This window comes from Macrosteles quadrilineatus, unplaced genomic scaffold (genome assembly GCF_028750875.1).
Source record: "Macrosteles quadrilineatus isolate MER2022 unplaced genomic scaffold, UCM_ALF_1.0 Scaffold_9__3_contigs__length_116548681, whole genome shotgun sequence".
Lineage (NCBI taxonomy): Eukaryota > Metazoa > Arthropoda > Insecta > Hemiptera > Cicadellidae > Macrosteles > Macrosteles quadrilineatus.
Genome location: NW_026542602.1, coordinates 113,971,255 through 113,990,034, shown reverse-complemented (window position 1 = coordinate 113,990,034; position 18,780 = coordinate 113,971,255). Strand labels below are relative to the sequence as shown.

The 18,780-nt window shown below is 35.7% G+C and overlaps 1 protein-coding gene across 1 annotated transcript; it reads right to left on the bottom strand.

Annotated features, from left to right (window-relative positions):
* Window positions 1-696: 696 nt before the first annotated feature.
* LOC129004416 (uncharacterized) lies at window positions 697-15,215 on the bottom strand. Its single transcript, XM_054432993.1, has 7 exons — window positions 15,168-15,215; window positions 5,098-5,194; window positions 3,972-4,109; window positions 3,092-3,265; window positions 2,080-2,195; window positions 1,608-1,733; window positions 697-852 (listed from the first exon to the last, which is right to left on the bottom strand). Exons 2-7 carry the CDS (start codon window positions 5,192-5,194, stop codon window positions 697-699), a joined length of 807 nt encoding a protein of 268 aa, XP_054288968.1. The 5' UTR covers window positions 15,168-15,215.
* Window positions 15,216-18,780: the final 3,565 nt, after the last annotated feature.

The window sequence follows — 18,780 nt, the reverse complement described above, 5'->3', positions numbered from 1 at the left end:
GATTTTGTGGGACTAAACAATTTTTTTAACAATGACAACAAAATGTAAACCCTCAGTTTTAGGGGTTCAACAGTTTAACATAGTTTTTTAGGTAGTTTAGTTGCGTTAGACATTTAAATAATACATTTCAACTACATTTAGCCTACATTTAATAATCAACCCAAGCATTATATGGAAAACGTATGGTCTGTTCACAATACTCGTATTATTGTATTTTCATTTTCTATACACTCTATATGATATTGATAATAATGTAAAATGCAAATAGAATAACCAACCTGTATTATGGGATCTTTTTACAAATCACAAATCGAGTCCTAGATAAATTCTACAAGAGTGGACAAGTATATATACATTAACTTTTATTAGTTTTGCTTTGATAAAAGCATTTATGTGTACAGGATGCTACTGTAAAAAAACTCAGACAGACAAGGTTTTTGTTACTGTAATATCTTTTTCTAAAAGATCGTGGTCACAATGTAGTCTTGATTTTTTTATCTTAATTCACTACTTAGTATGGAAGTGCATTCGGAATAAAACTCATGTTAATATAAATTATTATAAACATGATCATTCAAATGTACTGCACCGATTTAACTACAAAATAAATACTTTTTAATAACACCTTGAGCAATTCAAAAATTCTCTCAAGGTAGCTCATTTAAGGTTAGCTCATCCTGTGTCTTTGTTTTACAGTTATCTCCCGTAGGAGACGCTGTAGCCCATGTTGATCATCAGTGTGTCGCGCAGTGCAGGGTGAAGCTGTTTCTCCAGGTAGGTCGTCAACAAAGGTTGAATGCCTCTTAGAAACACATCTTCCATCTCTCTACCCATATCCAGCTCATCTTCATCCTACATTCAAATAACAACTCTTTGTTACAAGTCAGTATTAAAATGAAATGAGGAGTGTGATTTGAAATTGATTGAGAAATCTACTTACAGTAATCACAGTCAATGCTATAGTGCTCTTTGAGCAACTGACAATGTTCGAATCTAATAAAGATTTCTCTCTTTCAAAATGTCTGGGAATGTATCTTAAAAAAACAACAATAAATTTAGGTTGAATGATTCTATACCAACTCAACAGAGTGCTTAATTTAATGTGGATGAGAAGTGTTTAATGACAGACGACAGCTTTGTTGCTGACTAAGATCAAACCCAATGATCAAGGACAGCTGACCCAGTTTCAAAATATCAAAAAGCTTCCAGTTCCGCCTTTTCTCATACAGTCAGTGTGCAATGCAATACAGTCTGCTAGTTCAATGCAGAAATAAGATCTTATAGTATGGGGTATTTGGTATGGGGAGTGAGGTGGGCTAGTGTTAGAGCGTGAGAATTCGGTCCCTGAGGTCTTAGGTTAAATCCCACCAAATCACCGTCAAGTGATACCAAATCACTCGTATCTCTGCAACCCCTAGGTTTAGCTTGAAATAATCTGAAAAACGATTCTGGGTCTTAGAAAAATAAAATGGGGGTTTCATCTAATAGGCCTATTTCATTGTATTTTGAAACAGGAGGGCCAATTGTCACCAATAAGCTCTATACGCTCCAGATTGTTGAAGGGTAATATTTCAGGGTAACCTAAACAAAAAATCCATATGACATACCTGAAGTCTCCGTTCAAGCAGGTCTGGGTTGTCACATCCATAAGCGTGAACACTGACAAACTGAGGGTCTAGGAATGTTGCTGTTGTACTAACAGATAGACCTCCGCCTTCCCTTTGCTGTGGTACCTAACAGACACAAAGATGACAGTTTCAGTAAAAAATATTATAAGGGATGCAATGGTGATAACAAAAAACCATTTAGCTTAAATTTAGTGATCCAGACCTCACTATGAAAAAAGGAGAAAATCAAATTTTTATAGCAGCATACTTTGGGAGTGGCTCATTCAACTATGTTATATTAAATAATAAAAAAAAATTGAAACTGCCCTTCCATATGGATAGGATGTCTAGTTCAGTATCAATTAGAAATGCTGTTACTAAGGTATATACAGAAAGTTGTTTCAGAAGAGTTCATCGATTGAATCATAATCAGTTAACATTTTTGTTATAAGCACATCAGTCAGTTGATTACCACAGTGAAGCCGATGCCAGCCTTGCGCAGTCGCACCATCATCTGACATCTTTCAGCAGGAGTCGCTATCTTGGGGTTGTGGAGTGTGTCGGCCTCATTGTACAGCTTCACTGCTCCTGGCAATCAAGAATACTTAGTTGCAGATTCAACAATTGTTCATCTCTAATAGGTAACCTTTGAATTGACCCTTATAAGACTTTTAAATAGTCTGTTACATTTTAGCTCCAGGATTATGTGCGAGCGGGAGCCAAACACAAGAACATTAAGTTTAACACAAGAGGTAAAGCCAAATACAGGAATGGACAAAGGGCTGGAAAATTAACAGTACTTTTAATCACTTTGCGAAACACTCTTGTAGAAAATATTATACCTTGAAGAAGGTTACCCACATTACAATTCCCAAACAACATATTTAGTAAGACGTGCTAACTTAGATTGGAAAATTACAATGTATTGGGATGAAGGAAAAGCAATCAGGAACAAGAGAAAATCAGCGGATTCATTTTCTCTTGCGAGTTACCTCATTTTCTAAAAATGAGAGGTCTGCTACAGTGCAGCAGCTATAATTGCTCATGTTTTGCAACAGATTCCTAAGTGCTGCCTCCTAGCTGGAGAAATAGCACCTCTTGAACCTCTAGGCCATTTATCACACATAACCTACCACATGCAACACTGGTAATACAAAAACAAAAGCCAAGTGTATTGTTGTATACGACTCTCAGGCTGCAACAGACTTTCAGTTATACTCGCATAGTCGCATAGATAGTTGAAAAAGAAAGTTCAGTAATTTTCTCGGGGGAGCGATCTGGTCTAGTGGTTCAAATCCCGCCACATCACCAATGGATTTTATTTAAGTGATAATGCCGCAACCCCTAGGTCTAGCCTGAAGTAATGTGAAAAACAATCCCGGGCTCGTGCCTAGCGTCCTAGGACAAAAAAAATCTAATCTTGCTCCAGTATATCATCTTTTGGACACTCTCTTCTCTCTACTGTGCAATGATGTTTCTATTACCTGACACTGACAAGTCCTTGAACACCAGTCTGGCCTGCAGTACAGCCTGGCTAGGGTTGTAGCGACAGTTGTCTATACGAGCCCAGTGGCTGGGGTGCGTGGGCATCCTAACCTTCATATCTGTCACGTACATCTCATATGGAGCAGTCCTTAGAGGTTGGTGCAGAGCATAACCTGTAAAAGTATATGAAAATTCTTAACATTTCTTTGTTTGAAAGATCATGACTTTTATTACGTTCCATGGCATTATTGTGATAACTATTTTGTACCATTATAATATCAACCCTTTTTAAGTACCTGGGATTATTTATTGATGTAACCATTCCTGCTTCTAAAATTTTTTTTCTTTTTATGAACATACAAATTAATATTCTTGTATAAACCCGGTTTTTGTGAACACACACACACATAGACAAGCTAAAATCTTGAACCTATTCAAGATGAAACGGAAGCTAGCCAAACTGTTTTACTCCTATAAAACTTTTTTTATGGACATAGCAAGAGACATTTAAACGTTTAGCATACCTTTCCAAATCCAGATTGGTTAATGCGTTTGATCTAAAAAAATACCCATCCCTTAGTTATCTGTACCTATAATGTGCAAATAGACACTTGGCTGCACCCCAGGGAACCATTAACGGGCCATCACTCCTAAATCAGCTGTTACAAATGGTTAAGTTTTGTTTTGAATGAGAGTTCGGCCGCTTAGAAAGCGACCTCCTCTAGCATTGGTTTAGCATTAGCGCGCAGGTCGTTTTCTAAGCGGCCGAACTATAGTTATATTATTGGCGTTATAGCATTATGAGCAAAATCTCTTTTACATCTGGAAGGTAGTTTTTCAGAGACCCTAATAGTAACTACACACCAGGTAATTACACACCTGACAGATCGAGCGTGTGTGAAGAACCAGAGGAAGACCTCCGAGTAGAGATTCCTCCGAGTGCAGACTCGAGACGGAACGTGCACGGGTCATGATGACTCACCACCTTGGTCAATGGCTCGCTCACTATGCGCACTTCTGGAAACACAACTGTGCAAGCTAGTTACAGCATTGACTTTTGGGTACTAACGTAGACATCCCATCTATATGGACAAGCCAATATTTTATTCAAATACTACACAGTTGAAGTAGCCCTCCACTCATAGGGTGTGGTGTATTATTACAGGGTAAAATTATATTTTATTCCTTAATACATGTTGCCCTATAGTTGATGTGATGCAAAAGATTATTCGGTATAGCCTTTCAATTTTGCTTGGCAAAAATTGGCGAATTTGACCGAAATCAGCATGGTTTTTATCCCACTGTGTCCATATCTCAATTCAACTACGTTTATTTCATTCTAAAACTATATTTATAGCAAGAACTTTAAGATGTGAACGGTATTTCTTGTATAGTCATATAACTGTCAGTGTTTATGCATGGTAAATTTGATTTTTAATTTTGTCTTCAAACCATGCTAGTGGTCTTTATACTTCTAGAACTTCCAGCCCAAAAAGTAAAAACATAAACTCCTAACCCAAATTTTAGTGAGAAAAATTGCTCTAAAAACCACTTGACACATATTGCTCTGATTTTCACACTCATTCAACAGTTGAAATTAAATGCCAACAGGACACTTTCATGACAATACAGAAAACCATCTATCGTGAAATCCGTGGATTATGTTGTTTTTGTTTACCTGCTTTATTTTAAGTTTTAAGTTGATAAGTTAAGTAAATGAGAGTTTAAGTTTGTTATCAACTTTCTTTCTTTCAAAGTTTACAAATGTACATAATTTTCCTAGTAAGCAAATAAACAAAACAAAATGCAAACCATAGCTGTCTAAAGACATTGCAGTAGGAACTCCATCTCTTAATTAATTAAATAAACATTCGATACAACAATATTTGTGTGGTATATGAAATTTATGCGAGTTTCTATTAACCATTAATAAAGAGTGTTTTAGAGACTTGATAAACCATCTCAATGAATATTTTTGTTAATTGCATATCTTCCTGAGGTTTACCTGTTGGGTTTTCAGAAGAAGTAGTGTCATTCTGGCCATGAGAGCGAGCCAACAAAACTAGGAACAGCAGCAGCAAAAACCACTCGGACCCATCCATCTGAAAATAATTCATTGTTGCTTAAAACATAAATATATGGCCAGGGTTTTAATTCGGCCAATTATAAAAACGAGGTGAAACCCGTCGAAATCAACGGTTACTTTCAAGGCTTACGTTAATTCATCCAACTGCGATAAATTGGGTGAAATATACATATTTTGAGCATTTAGCATTGTTTAAAGAGTAATAAGTGTAAAAAAATAATGATATTAATTGCGTTAGTTGCCAAATTTGGTTGATCATTCAATGAATGAAATATTCCCCATACTGTACGTCATCGGAGTTATTATTAGTATGTTATATGATATCTCTTCCTTTGGAAGAACCTTTAAATAGTATTATAATCGTATTGATGGGTCTTTTGTAGCTAAACACTTCTGTGATTTCATCAGTGTAATATGATTTTATTTGAAAAGAAAATATTTTTTAGGAAGACACATTCTAACTTCAAAGGAAGGTATATCCGTTACAGTGTAAGTTTGATTTTTCCTTCGTCACGTCGCGTCAGTTCATATCGTACTTCTGTGCCAATAAATGAACCCTCTAGCATAGTTTTAAGAAATTGATTGTGGGGTTACTATTAAAGTTGGAATTCCTTGACATGGGGGATGTCAGTTAGTTGTCTCAGCCTTATCAATGACATAAATTTGTCAAAATAGTCTCTCTACGGAATGTTAGGTGTAGTGGAATACTTGAAGTGAAGTTGGTTTTTATTCTTGAACTGTTAGGGTCCTCCTCATTTATATGGTCTTGGCGGCTTCATTGGCAACAAATAATGCAAATGACATAGCAATGGGACATTTGAAAAAGCAATAATACTGTAAATTGGCTGTTACGTATATATTGACGTTTACATATTGGTAATCAACGACCAACGTATCTTATAAAGGATTATGTGATCTAGTTTAAAAGGAATATGACCTTTCTGTCATAACAGTAGCTGCTTAAATCGTATTTTCTCTTTGTACCATATTTTACAGCCAAAATGTAGTGTTATTTTCAATAATGTTACCAACCAAGTGCGCCAAAGTCCGTAATATAGGCAGGTGCAAATAATTTGTCAAGATGGGTCCCCCATTTTAGGCAAGGTTTCTATGTTTGGATTGTATTAGACATGATAAGAGCAGATATTTCTACATAAATTTTTGATATGTGTAGAATAATATGATAAAGTGTAGGCAAAAGTGGTGAAAAAGGCAGACACCAACCCGTACAATAGATATAAGATAGTCCAATAAGAAATAATTTAAGAATTGCTGTGATAAAAGGATTTTCCACTGATTTCGTAATGGAACGTTATATTGCAAAACATGACATGATAAAGAGGAAACATAATTTTAAAATCAGAAAATAACATTGCAAATACTTATTTGGTACAATTCAGTAAGCCTAACTCCCAATAAATATGTGAAATACAATTTTAAAATGAACAGCTGTTTTATTAAAAAGTATTATTCACATGGCCAAAAATGTAAACAACTCTGTGGAGGGATCTTTAAAGGCTTCTGGGGCAGAGCCCTAAGGGATTTTGCTTATTTTTTCTTTTGATAACTCATCTACAGACCAAGACCTTTCTTTGGACACCTCTACCAAGTTTCTACGCCCAGCCGTTCTCTCAAATTAGTGGGGACAAAGTTTCTAATTAAATATTTAAATTCCCCCATGTTAATCTTATGGGAGAAACTCCAACTTTGATGGCCTGTGGGGCAAAGCCCGAGGACTTTTATTACCGGAATTGGTGAAAGGGGGCGTCTACACAAAAAATACTTTATTTTGACACGTCGTTTGTAAAAATCCGTCAATTAATTACGGAGGAGTAGTGTTTTGTAGAAATCGCCTTCACGTATTTTATATAAGGATACTGTACTCTGTAGATATTCTTTATAAACGGCTTCAGAAAACTTTACTCAACTTTTGATGAGAAAATTTGAAAGTGGTTCAGAAGTTGACAACACTATTTGACTATTTCCAGCAAAACATGTTCAAAAGGTTCAAAACACAAAATCATATGTTATTTTTTGATATTGAAATCAAAATAACAATTTAAGGGCACCATAACATGTTTTAATAGCCCAGCACATTTTGGAACAGTTTAAAGTTTAAATAAAGCTAACCAGAACTCAACCATGTATAGTACAACAAGGCCATATTTCACTGACTAAAATGATTTATTGAGAACTAGCTGTGTACCCGTTCTACGCACGGGGATCTTATAATATTCAGTTGAAACCTTCTTATATAAAGAACAGCAGTTGGTTTGCATATTTTAAGATATGCTGGCCAAACTATTATACATAGCTTCATTTTATGTTGTTTTTTGTTGTTCCGGATCGGTAAGACAATCAATAAAAGGTTAAATTACCTCTGTGTCTGCCGGTCGATCCTATAACGGTAGGCTTACTTTTATTTTTACTATCTGATCTCGTTTGCATGGCTCAATCACGTCCTGGTTGAAGTTCGTTCGCTACGCTCACTCACCTGTATGTTGGAGCTCGTTCGCTGCGCTCACTTTCCTTCAGGTTAGCTCGTTCGCTACGCTCACTTGCCTTCAGGTTAGCTCGTTCGCTACGCTCACTCGCCTCCAGGTTGCAAATTAGCTGTTGTCATAAATGTAAAAGAAATAATAGTGCTAGTGCTGCACCCTGTTGGTAATCCTTGTAACTTTAATGCTATTGAACATCACAGAACAGAACCAACTTGTTTAATTGAAACAGCTGTTAAGATTCAATAATTTCATTTCTCATAAGGTTAACATGGGCTTCCAGAAATTCCACGTCAAAAATCGACAAAAACTTGATTTTCAAGGGTTTACTGTTAAATATCTAACTGTCTCATATTCGATGAAATACGTCTAAAACCATCTCATATATGTATAGTATTTGGAAAATAAGTTTCAGGCGGGACAGTGCTATAGTTATTGAGGAGTAGTTGTAATAAAGTGCGTATTTTAGCGTTACCAAGAGAATGACAGATAGACAGACAGACAGACAGACAGACAGACAGACAGAAATTGAGATAAGGTTTGATTCGGTTTCTCTGACCTATGAAATGTAAAAATAACCAAAAAGTTCATTATTCTAAGCAATGTACAGACAAAACTCTAATTTTATTTATATAGATATACATTACTGATCAATGGATACCGTTTTACAGGAAATACACTTTGTACAGTTCGGCAGGAATTTTCTGCTTGGAACACCAGGATAATGACCTATTCAATACTGTTACATAACATTTTAATTGCTTCTATTGTCTTTCTTGTCTAGAGAGAGTTGTCTTCTGTATTTTCTCGCAGTGCGAGGGAAAGAAACATGGCTTATATTCCCAGCTCATTTGTGAGTTCAAAACATTTATTTAGACAGACTGTATATACTTTCCCTTCCCTCTCAAAAATGTAAAACAGTTAGTTTGGTTTTGTATCCATAAACATTTTTAGGCAGTAAAGGTATTCTTCAGTCAGGTTAATATAGGGATCATTTTTATGGTGGCTATTTAAATAATTTTACCATGATAAATTGTTAATAATTATGATAAAATGAAGGACATGTAAATGAACACCTTTTCTCCTTAGTCCTGGTTTTATAACTTGGTAAAGCATAAACAATATTTCTGATCAATTTACTCTAAAACAAGAGAGAAACATTCAGTTGGGCCAGACATTGACAGACATTACAAATTTTGTCAACTTTCAAAATACAAAACAGGCTTCAGATTCTTAGATAAGCCGAAAAATATATTGCAGAATTCAAAGACAACGATAATAAGGTTTCAGTTGTTTTTTTAGTTTCAGATGCAACACCAACAGTTTTACTTTCTCCCCCTATACCATAGTATGGAGAAAGTAGTATTCGTCAAAATTTTCAAGTTTCAGTTTTGAGTGGAGTCCTCCTGAACCCAAAAAAGTGGTTTTCAAAGTGATACCTGTGTGTGTGTGTGTGTGTGTGTGTGTGTGTCTGTCTGTCTGTATGTGTGGATGTGTACATAGCTACTGACCACACCTGTAGTCCGATTTTGATTAAATTTGGTATGTGGAATCCATGGTATCTCCAGGCCTTTTTTCATTTTTTTCATTTTGATTTTTAATTTTTTCTCATAAAAACCTATAAATTAACGGAAAAGCCAAATTTTATCAAAAATGGCCGGAACGATTATGATCAAAATGTAGTAGGCTATTTTATAGTCATTTTTTCTGAACAAAATTGTACAAATCCCATTTCCGTAAAAATTGTATGTAATTTTCCCATGAAACACCCATAAAATAACAAAAAAATCTGATTTTAGAAAAAACCCATTTTGATTAAGATTAATGTTTTATTGTCCTTAAAATTCTAAACAAAAAGCAACCACCCATTGCTGAAACAATTACGGTTCAAAAGATATATTGTAAACTTTGTGATTTTCCTTATAAAATATAATAGTTGTTATTCACACCGCACCGCTTACCAAAGATGGTTGTTGACAAGCTAATGGTAGAAAGTACGTTTTTGTGCCAGATTACTAATACTGTTTATTTTGACTGTGCACAAATGCATAAAATTTGTAAAAGTGTGTTTTCATTAGCTTTTTATATACGACCTTAGTTTCTAGATATGCCTTACTGATTCCCCAACCCAACTGTTCTCAGTTACAGAAGAGGTTTGATTAAAATAATCTACTTACTAAAAAAACTATATTCAATCTTTAAAGGAAATCATTAGGCCCTAGCTTACAATCTATTTGTTCTATAGAAAGATAGACAATTGGAAAGACGATTGAAAAATGCAGGGGGCGGAATTTATGTCAACAAAATGAAGATTTCAAAGCATAAGGTTCTTTCCTAACCTCGACGTATTTGATCTCTTGTGTTATGGAACCCGTCTGTCCTGCGTACGTCCCAATGTTTTGTATCCTCTCACATAACGAACCGTGGCTAAAGGATTGTCACTTCCACTTCCCGAAGTAACCAAGGTCATTGTCAACATCGATATCGCTTACGCCACAGAAAACATACGTTCGCCACCTTTGGACTGCCGTATCGCCCCGTATCCGCCACCTTCTTCACGTTTAGTTCGTTTTAGCTAGGCTACTTTCTACATAACGGAATTGTTGTTTTGATATGGAGATGCTTCCTTTGCGGATTACAAATTTGTACCAAGATACCACAACTGCGATCAAATTAACAAATTAAGTAGGTCTATAGAACAGAACTTAATTTGTAGGCTACAGAAAAATTGAAATTGGTACACACGTCTTAATAACCATCCAAACATTTGAAAAAACAACCTTGGTAAGTTTGGCTGGAATACCGATGTGCAGCCGTTATTGAGATTTTAAGTGTAATAAAGATTGCATTAAAGTTGATCCCAAGGAGCTTCGCTTTGCTCCGCTCAATAAAATATTGTTTATTTTTCGTCATAACGCACAAGGAAACAAACATCACCAAAATAGTTTTTATGTGGTTTTGCCGTTCATCACTAAAGTTTGTAAAAGCTAGAATCGATTTATCCATAACTTAACATTTTATATGCCTGGCATTTTAGCGAATTTACCTATAGGGAAGTAGCTATTACCGTAGGTGGCATGGTACGATCTAGACCCGGGACCGATTTAATTTAATTTGTCATTTTGATGTCCCCAGAGGCCAAAAACGCTATTCTTTGAAATTTGTATAGGCAGCTATATTCATATGCTAGGCGGCCGTTTGAATTTTTATAACTCAAAAAACTCATAAATGGCTAATTCTATGACAAAATGTAAAGGATACTTTTTTTACATTTTTAATTCCTTACCAAACAATACCAAGATCAAAAAGATCAGACGACAAATAACTGAAATAGAAAGTTTTTTTGTTGGGAGATCAGGCAAAATTAGGTGTTCCCCCAATAACTTTGCCTTATTTTTACACCAAAAACGTTATATTTAAGTTATTTGTCGTCCGATCTTTTTGATCTTGGTATTGTTTGATAGGAAGTTAAAAATCCCAAAAAATACCGTATTCTATTTGTTATAGAATTAGCCGTTTTTGAGTTATTTAAGTTATACAAATTCAAACGGCCGCCATTTTGAAATTTACAATCGGACCAACTTAATTATTTTTTCTATAGTAGGTCTTGTGTATGTTAACATGCTTGCCAAATTTCATAATCATCGAATGTAAAACTTCACAGATAAAAATATTTTTGTATAAAAAACAAAATGGCGGATATCTGGATAAATATGCATTTTCGGACATACCTTCACATAAACATTTTTCTTCCTTTTAATATGAGAATTCATTTCCCAAAGTCCTGAAACGTTTTTTATGGACACCCTGTATACAGGTAGGGTTATACTGTATACAGGGTCAGGCAAGTCTGGAATCCCCCAGTTAACTTTGTAACGCGTTGCAGTAGGAAAACCAAACTCGGCAGTCGGCACATATTTACGGTGTCCTCCTGATTGCGAACAGTCCTGATTGCGAACAGTCCAGACTGCGAACATGTTTGGGTCTACGAGGTGGAGGGGGTCGTCCGTGGGGTGGGGAGGATTCCTGATTGCGAACACATTTTGAGTGGTTGGGGTTTTCAACCCTTTCATATAACCCTTTCATAAACCCTTAACAGAATGATTTAGCCTAAATCACAACTTAAGACTGGTAATATACATAATGGAAAGGATGAATGTTCTTGAAGACATATATCTTTATGAGACGTAGTATAATTAGGTGGTAAAGCCCCTTATTAACAGACAGATTCTTCCAGACTCACAAATTCGTTCTGATAATAGGTATTTAAATTGGCTGTTTATTTAAAATTAATTATAATATGTTTGACTTGAACAAGCAACTACTAAACAATCTCAGAGTAAAGGAAATAAAACAATCATTTCATATGAACTAGGGTACCTGTTGCTCGAAATCGAGCAACTGTCAAGTGCAGGTATTATAGGTACAGAAGTTATTTTAAAACTACAGTAATAACAGTAATAATTTTCGATGAGTTTAAAAGACCCGACTAAATGCTTATGTGACTAATTGTAATACCCACGCTATTAAATAGCTCTTTGATATAATAAAGGCTTCTTGTATTTTAGAATTTTTTGGACCCGGCCTTATTTTTTAGTGTTTTCTACAAATGTTTCCCGACTTAAAGCTTTTAACCAGTAAACATTTCTTGCATGTATTTATTTGTTCGGACTTTAGGTAGGTTTACTTTATCACTGTGACAACATCTGTTGTATATTCTTCATGTTTTTAAGTTGCTTAGCATAACTGACAAAAATGATTCATCTCCCCAAGTGAGTGTGTACCTGGATTCCTTACTGTGAGACCAGGCCTCTCCTCTACTCTTCTTATTCGTATAAGATTTCCTATTAATTGTCTCCTCCTCCTGTTTTCAACATTTCTCCTTTAAACTCAAGAAATTGTCTGTTCTTCCAACAAAACTGATTGACTGTTTAGATTTGTCTATTACCTCATAAATATTACAAACATCAATATTTACTCCCAAAAAGCTGGTGAGTTTCTTTTTATATACAGTTGTTTTTGTTTTTAAATTTGCTTTCAATGTAATTCTTATGGGGAAGATGCGACCTTTGATAGCGTCTCGTGCCCTTAAGGGTAAGAGTTTTTTAAGTTCTAAAACGTTTATGCAATACTACAAATTGAGACGAATTATTTGACACCTCAAACGTTAAAATCGGTCCAGAAATAACGGAGGAGTTTTGTTCACAAAAATAGCCTCACATATTAATATAAGAGAAACTGACTATAATTAGCCGAAATATCATGCATTTGCCAATATCACATTCCAAACTCAATCATTACCTAAAAAAACATCGTCAACGAGCAATTTAAATAGCAACTAAAATAAATACCATACTTACATACATCTTACATCCGAAATAACATGTATATGCATTACACATTACAACATAAATCATTCAATCACATTCCCAACTCAACAAGCAATTAAATCTCACGTTCAACAACAGCTACTAAACCATCTTTACAGATTCAAAAATATTTGTTCGCAGTCTGGACGACTCATGTTCAGGTAGTCCACAGCATTTTTGAGGTGTTCGCAGTCTGGACGATTTTACCCTTGTTCGCAATCTGGACTGTTCGCAATCAGGACACAACCATATTTACAACATAAGAAATTGCACTTTTTCATCAAAGTTACAACTTTGCCCCAGCCCCCAAAATGGGGTATTTTGGGGACAGCCCCAAATTTTCAAATGTAAACACTGTCATGTGACCCCTCATTTTAAAGGGTTTCTCAAGACAAATTAATTGGCACAAACTAGAGGTCAATATCTCACCCCTAATCAAAATGGCAGTAATTTTGAAATTTCCCCTATTAACCTTTTATCAAGTTATAGGAGGAAAACTAAACTCAGCATACCTTTATAAAAGAGAGAATTCACCTTTTGGTTATGTATTAAAATATTAAATTTTTAAAGTTAACTGGGGGTGTCCAGACTTTATCTTGCTTGCTCATCTTAAATAATTAAAATGGCTGCCATTTTGATTAGGGGTGCGATATTGACCTCTGGTTTGCACCATTCAATTTCTCTTTAAACACCCTTTAAAATGAGGGGTCACATGATAGGTGTTTACATTTGAACATTTGGGGCTGCCCCCAAAATACCCCATTTTGGGGGCTGGGGCAAAGTTGTAACTTTGATGAAAAAGTGCAATTTCTTATGTTGTAAATATGTACCGAGTTTGGTTTTCCTACTGCAACACGTTAAAAAGTTAACTGGGGGTTCCAGACTTTCCAGACGCCTAACCCTATGTATGATAAAATAAAAGGATTAAGCTGGGTTTTCCTAGACGCGGAGTCGGCCAGCGGAGAGCGGACAACGGAGAGCGGAATTGCAATTAACATGGCATTCCGCTCCACTGCTAGGAAAACAGTAACATTAAATTACCTAAGACAAGCTGAGTCCGCTCTCCGTTGTCCGCTCTCCGCTGGCCGACTCCGCGTCTAGGAAAACCCAGCTTTACCTTATCCAACCACAGTTGCTGGGTATGACAACTAGTTTCGTTCCATAGAACTTCGTCAGGTCATTGTATGCAACCACATCATCAATGTATTAACATTGTGGTTTGTCAAAAGATTCTTTAAAACACTGTCAGAATCACAATAGTAAAAACTAGTCATGTTGATTAAATTATTAAAATGGAATAAAAAGTGATAAAACTGGTTAAAACTGTAAAGGCTGGCCAGCACTGTCTTATCACTGTCACTGACTAAATAAAACATATATATGTGTCCGTAGCGTGATAACTCGAGTAATTTTTGTCCGATTTTGATCAAATTTGGTTCAAAGGTGTAAGGTGGGAAAAACTTGAATGAGTTCGCGAACCAGCATGATCGGGCCATGGGAACGGTGATGGGTTTTATGGGGTAAACATTGGTTTTTCTCATTTTGGACCCTCAAAACACAAAATTTCCCAATTTTCTAGACCTTTTTAAAGAGCTTAAAAAGCCAAAAAATTAGTATAGGCCTCAAAGTGTTTAGTGTGGTTATTGGTAACGGAGAACATTCAAAAAATTTTAAATTAAAAATTCATATGTTATTATTATGGAGAATATTCTAAAATTATGTAGTTTGCTTGTACATAATATATTTTGATCAAACTTGGCAAAATTTTTTTTTTTCTAGGCTATTACATTTTACTAAAAACCACACTTTATTAGTTTTCTTGTGACAGCAAACCTAGGTACTCGTTAAACCCAATGTCATTTAAATAGGATTAATTAAATCAATTAAGATAAATGGAAATTCACTTAGTCGGCAGGTTTGCTGCGGCGGGGGTATTTATCCTAAAAAGGGAATACGAATTCGCGATTGGTAACACGAAAATCAATAAGAAAAAAGTAAAAATTCTAAACAAAGATTTATACATGTCATGGAAGTACTTTAGCAAACAATAAAACAAATTTGTATTAATTCTTCTAAACTCCTGAATGATAATAAGTTAGTTCAAGAAAGAGTTTTTCCTTACCTGTGATGGAACTATACAAAGATTCTTGATTTGTTCACTGGTCGATCGTACAGCACAAACTGAACTGAACACTGAGCTAGAAACGAGAGAGAAACTTCCATTGTTGTCCCGTGCATATGCTTCTTCTTCTCACAGGTTTCGCTACTGTAGTTTATCTAACAATGTTTGGTAAAATCTATAACATGTAAAATAAAAATGTATTAAACTTTAAATTATATATTTCTCAAACCTGCAATCTGTTTTCCGTTGCATACGTGTCAATGTAGGCCTACACGTTTTTTTTAAGTATTCTGCATTATTAGCGGTTTGTTTTGGTTGGTAAAAGGGCATGCATTATTTATACAAACCATGGATACAAGCATTAGGTTTTATCTATGATACGCTATTTAAAAATACAAATAAGTAATCCAATAGCGTCCAAATATCGTTTGACTTCAGTTTAATGTTTTAATTTCCAATGCAGTGGCATAGTTTTTATAAGATTTGTATTTTCAGCCAAGTTAGACATTACACGTTTATGCCTAACTACAACTATAGCCTCCAAAGTTCGTAAGTAGTTGCCTAATTGAAAACGTAATCCAACCTATTAAATTGTCAATTATCAAAGTCAAATAAAAGAATAGTCAATTCCAGTACAACATTTCAACCACTATTTATTTACTCATCTTACAATATTATTAAAAACATGTGACATTTAATCTTCACAAATAAGTTATAGCACCAATATAAAGATTAATCAATGGTCATACATATACAGGGTGACAAAAAAATCTGGAAACGGTTTAATATCTTTTTAACTAAATTCGTTAGAAAATTCAAACCTTTCACATCAACTTATATGTATGAAAACTACTTTTTGCAATCGTTGACATTATTTGACCTTCACCAGGGGACGGCCCCACGAGGAGTAGGTACATTATCTTTAAAGTAAGCATAGGTTGATATGCACATCATTTTAAAGGTCTAGTTAAGTGGAGTTCATTACCGGAAACCGCGTCAAAAAAGGTTCATCCGTTACAAAATGGCGGCAGTTCAAAGTTCTTGCGGAATATACCTGCAGAGGCCTTAGTATTGGTAAATACTCATAGTCAACATTAGTAGGGAAATCTGAAACCCGGTTAAATTTGTTTTGAAGATTGAATACTATTAGTCTATGAACTAGTTGACTTTAAAAAACAGTTTAAGCTCTCAAGCTAATGTTTAATACGAGTATTTGCCCATACTAAGGCCTGTGCAGGTATATTTCACAAGAACTTTGGACAGCTGCCATTTTGTAACGGATGAACCTTTTTGGACGCGGTTTCCGGCAATGAACTCCACTTGACTAACCCTTTAAAATGGTGTGCATATCAACCTATGCTTACAATTAAGATTATGTACCATCTCCTCATGGGTCGTCCCCTGGTAGAGGTAAAAAAATTACAATGCTTGGAAAAAGTAGTTTTCATACATGTAAGTTGATGTGAAAGGTTTGAATTTTCTAACGGATTTAGTCAAAAAGATATTAAACCGTTTCCAGACTTTTTTGTCACCCTGTATATGAAATTAGTCATTAACACAACCACTCAAAGTAAAAATGTTTGAATACGTTTAATCCATAAACATCCACGTCCTTACATACAAATAAATTGACCATACACACTTCTATCTACGGTTTAACCTTAACCGTGTGTTCTGGGGAGAGATAGTGGTCACCAAATAACGCTCTTTCCAACTGAGACATGACCAACAACTAACTGCTAACTGTTGACTGTTTCTTATGGGACGCCGGAATTTTACCCCCTGGTTTGTGGCGCCAGTTTTGCCCAGGGGGTAAAATTCCAGGGGGATAATAATCCACCCCGATATTTGATGAGCAGTTAACACTTGTGAAACATTACTTTAGGAAAACAGGAACAGTGTCAGGAAGCAATAAAAGAGTTTACGTCCTATGGTACATAATTTTATATGCATTTTCTATGGTTAAATGCATGAAAGATGATATTATGCCCTTTGACCTGGATCCGAAGTTGGCGAAGAAGAAAGTGAAGAGGTTCCGGCCTGATTGGCGCTAACGCGGGAAACCGACAAGACAGAAGACAATAGCTTGATGGACATGATACTTGCGTTTAGGCGGGTAATGCGTCACGAGCACACAGGCCTGGTGCATGAAACTATTGAAACTACGCGATAATTAGTTATTCTGGCCAATTATACGCTATTCTGTGACTTCACAATTTAGAAATACGCTATTTGGTGGTAGCGTCAGTCCCATGTTCTGGTACAGCCAAGGACAGGTCGTAAAATATTGTGGCGAGTCAGGGTGGACAACCAGTCCGTGTACGAATCAATAGTAGTTTGCATGACATTACAACGTCTTTGTAGGTTACAAAATATATGAGTAAGTGCTGTGAGCGTACCATGCATAGGAATTCACCTGTTCCTCATTACATTACCGCCCACGGCGAGTTAAAAGTGATATTGGGGCAATGGAGGTCGAATATTTTTACCCGAAACTCCTCGTTGATGTAGAAGTCACCCCTTTTACTGGGATGGTGGTTCCTCTCGAATTTTGGTACAAGGTTATATATTGATAGTTTATTCATCATTGCCTCCAGGATTTATTATTGACAATAAAAATAAGTTAACATACCTTACGTCGTCAATCCTAAAATTATAATTTTAGCCATAGACTAGGCCTACCTCTTCAAAGGCCAGTCCTATTCTGTAATCTATTCCACTTTTTTATATAGTCTATGGCGACTAGTTTTGAAACATCAGTGGTTTCATTGTCGATTGTTGTCATTGTTTGTTAAAACTGTGTAACATCGGCGTACCATGGTGGAAGGAAAACATGTGTGATATCTTCCCGTCATATGCTGACGTCACCCAGATTGCAAACGCCATTTCACTATTTAGAAAAAAATAAAGAACAATAACAATCCAAACAAATACGGTATTTACTCAGGGGAGGTATAGAAGAGGCTACGATGACAGCTGTGGGCTTCTTATTAGCTGAGGGAACGCCATTACCGTAACAAAACGGTCGATGGCCATCGGCCTCGGTGGTCTAATGGTTAGCGTGCCGGGCTAATATGCTGTAGGACCCGGGTTCGAATCCTGCTGGTAACGTTAACTTTTTGTCCAAGATTTTTTTATTATCAGCTGGTTTGGTTGGTTCGGTTCGGTTATTACAGTTTAATTTTATTATTAAGTCATTATAAAATTTTAATTGAACAATTTCCAGTTTTATTTAATAAACAGAAATTAGACCCAAACAAATACTTGTCAGTTATGAGGTTATTTTAGGTTTGCTATCTGGGTGACATCAGCCTATGACGGGAGTAGCACACCTGTGTTTCTTCTTCCACCATGGGCGTGTACTGTACTCGTAAGTTGGAAAGTTGTACTATATTCACTGGTCAAACTGCATCACTGCATACAGCACGATATGGCACACATAATTATGGATGTGTGTCTTGTCTTGTATGTATTCATATAGTTATCCCGTTCTTGGGAGATCAATATCACCAACAATACAAGAAGGAAAGGAAAGTAAAGTACGACGCGGGCGACGTAAGCGAACGTGTAGATCTTTATTGCGTGACTTCTTCTCACTTGTTTCCGCTCTGTT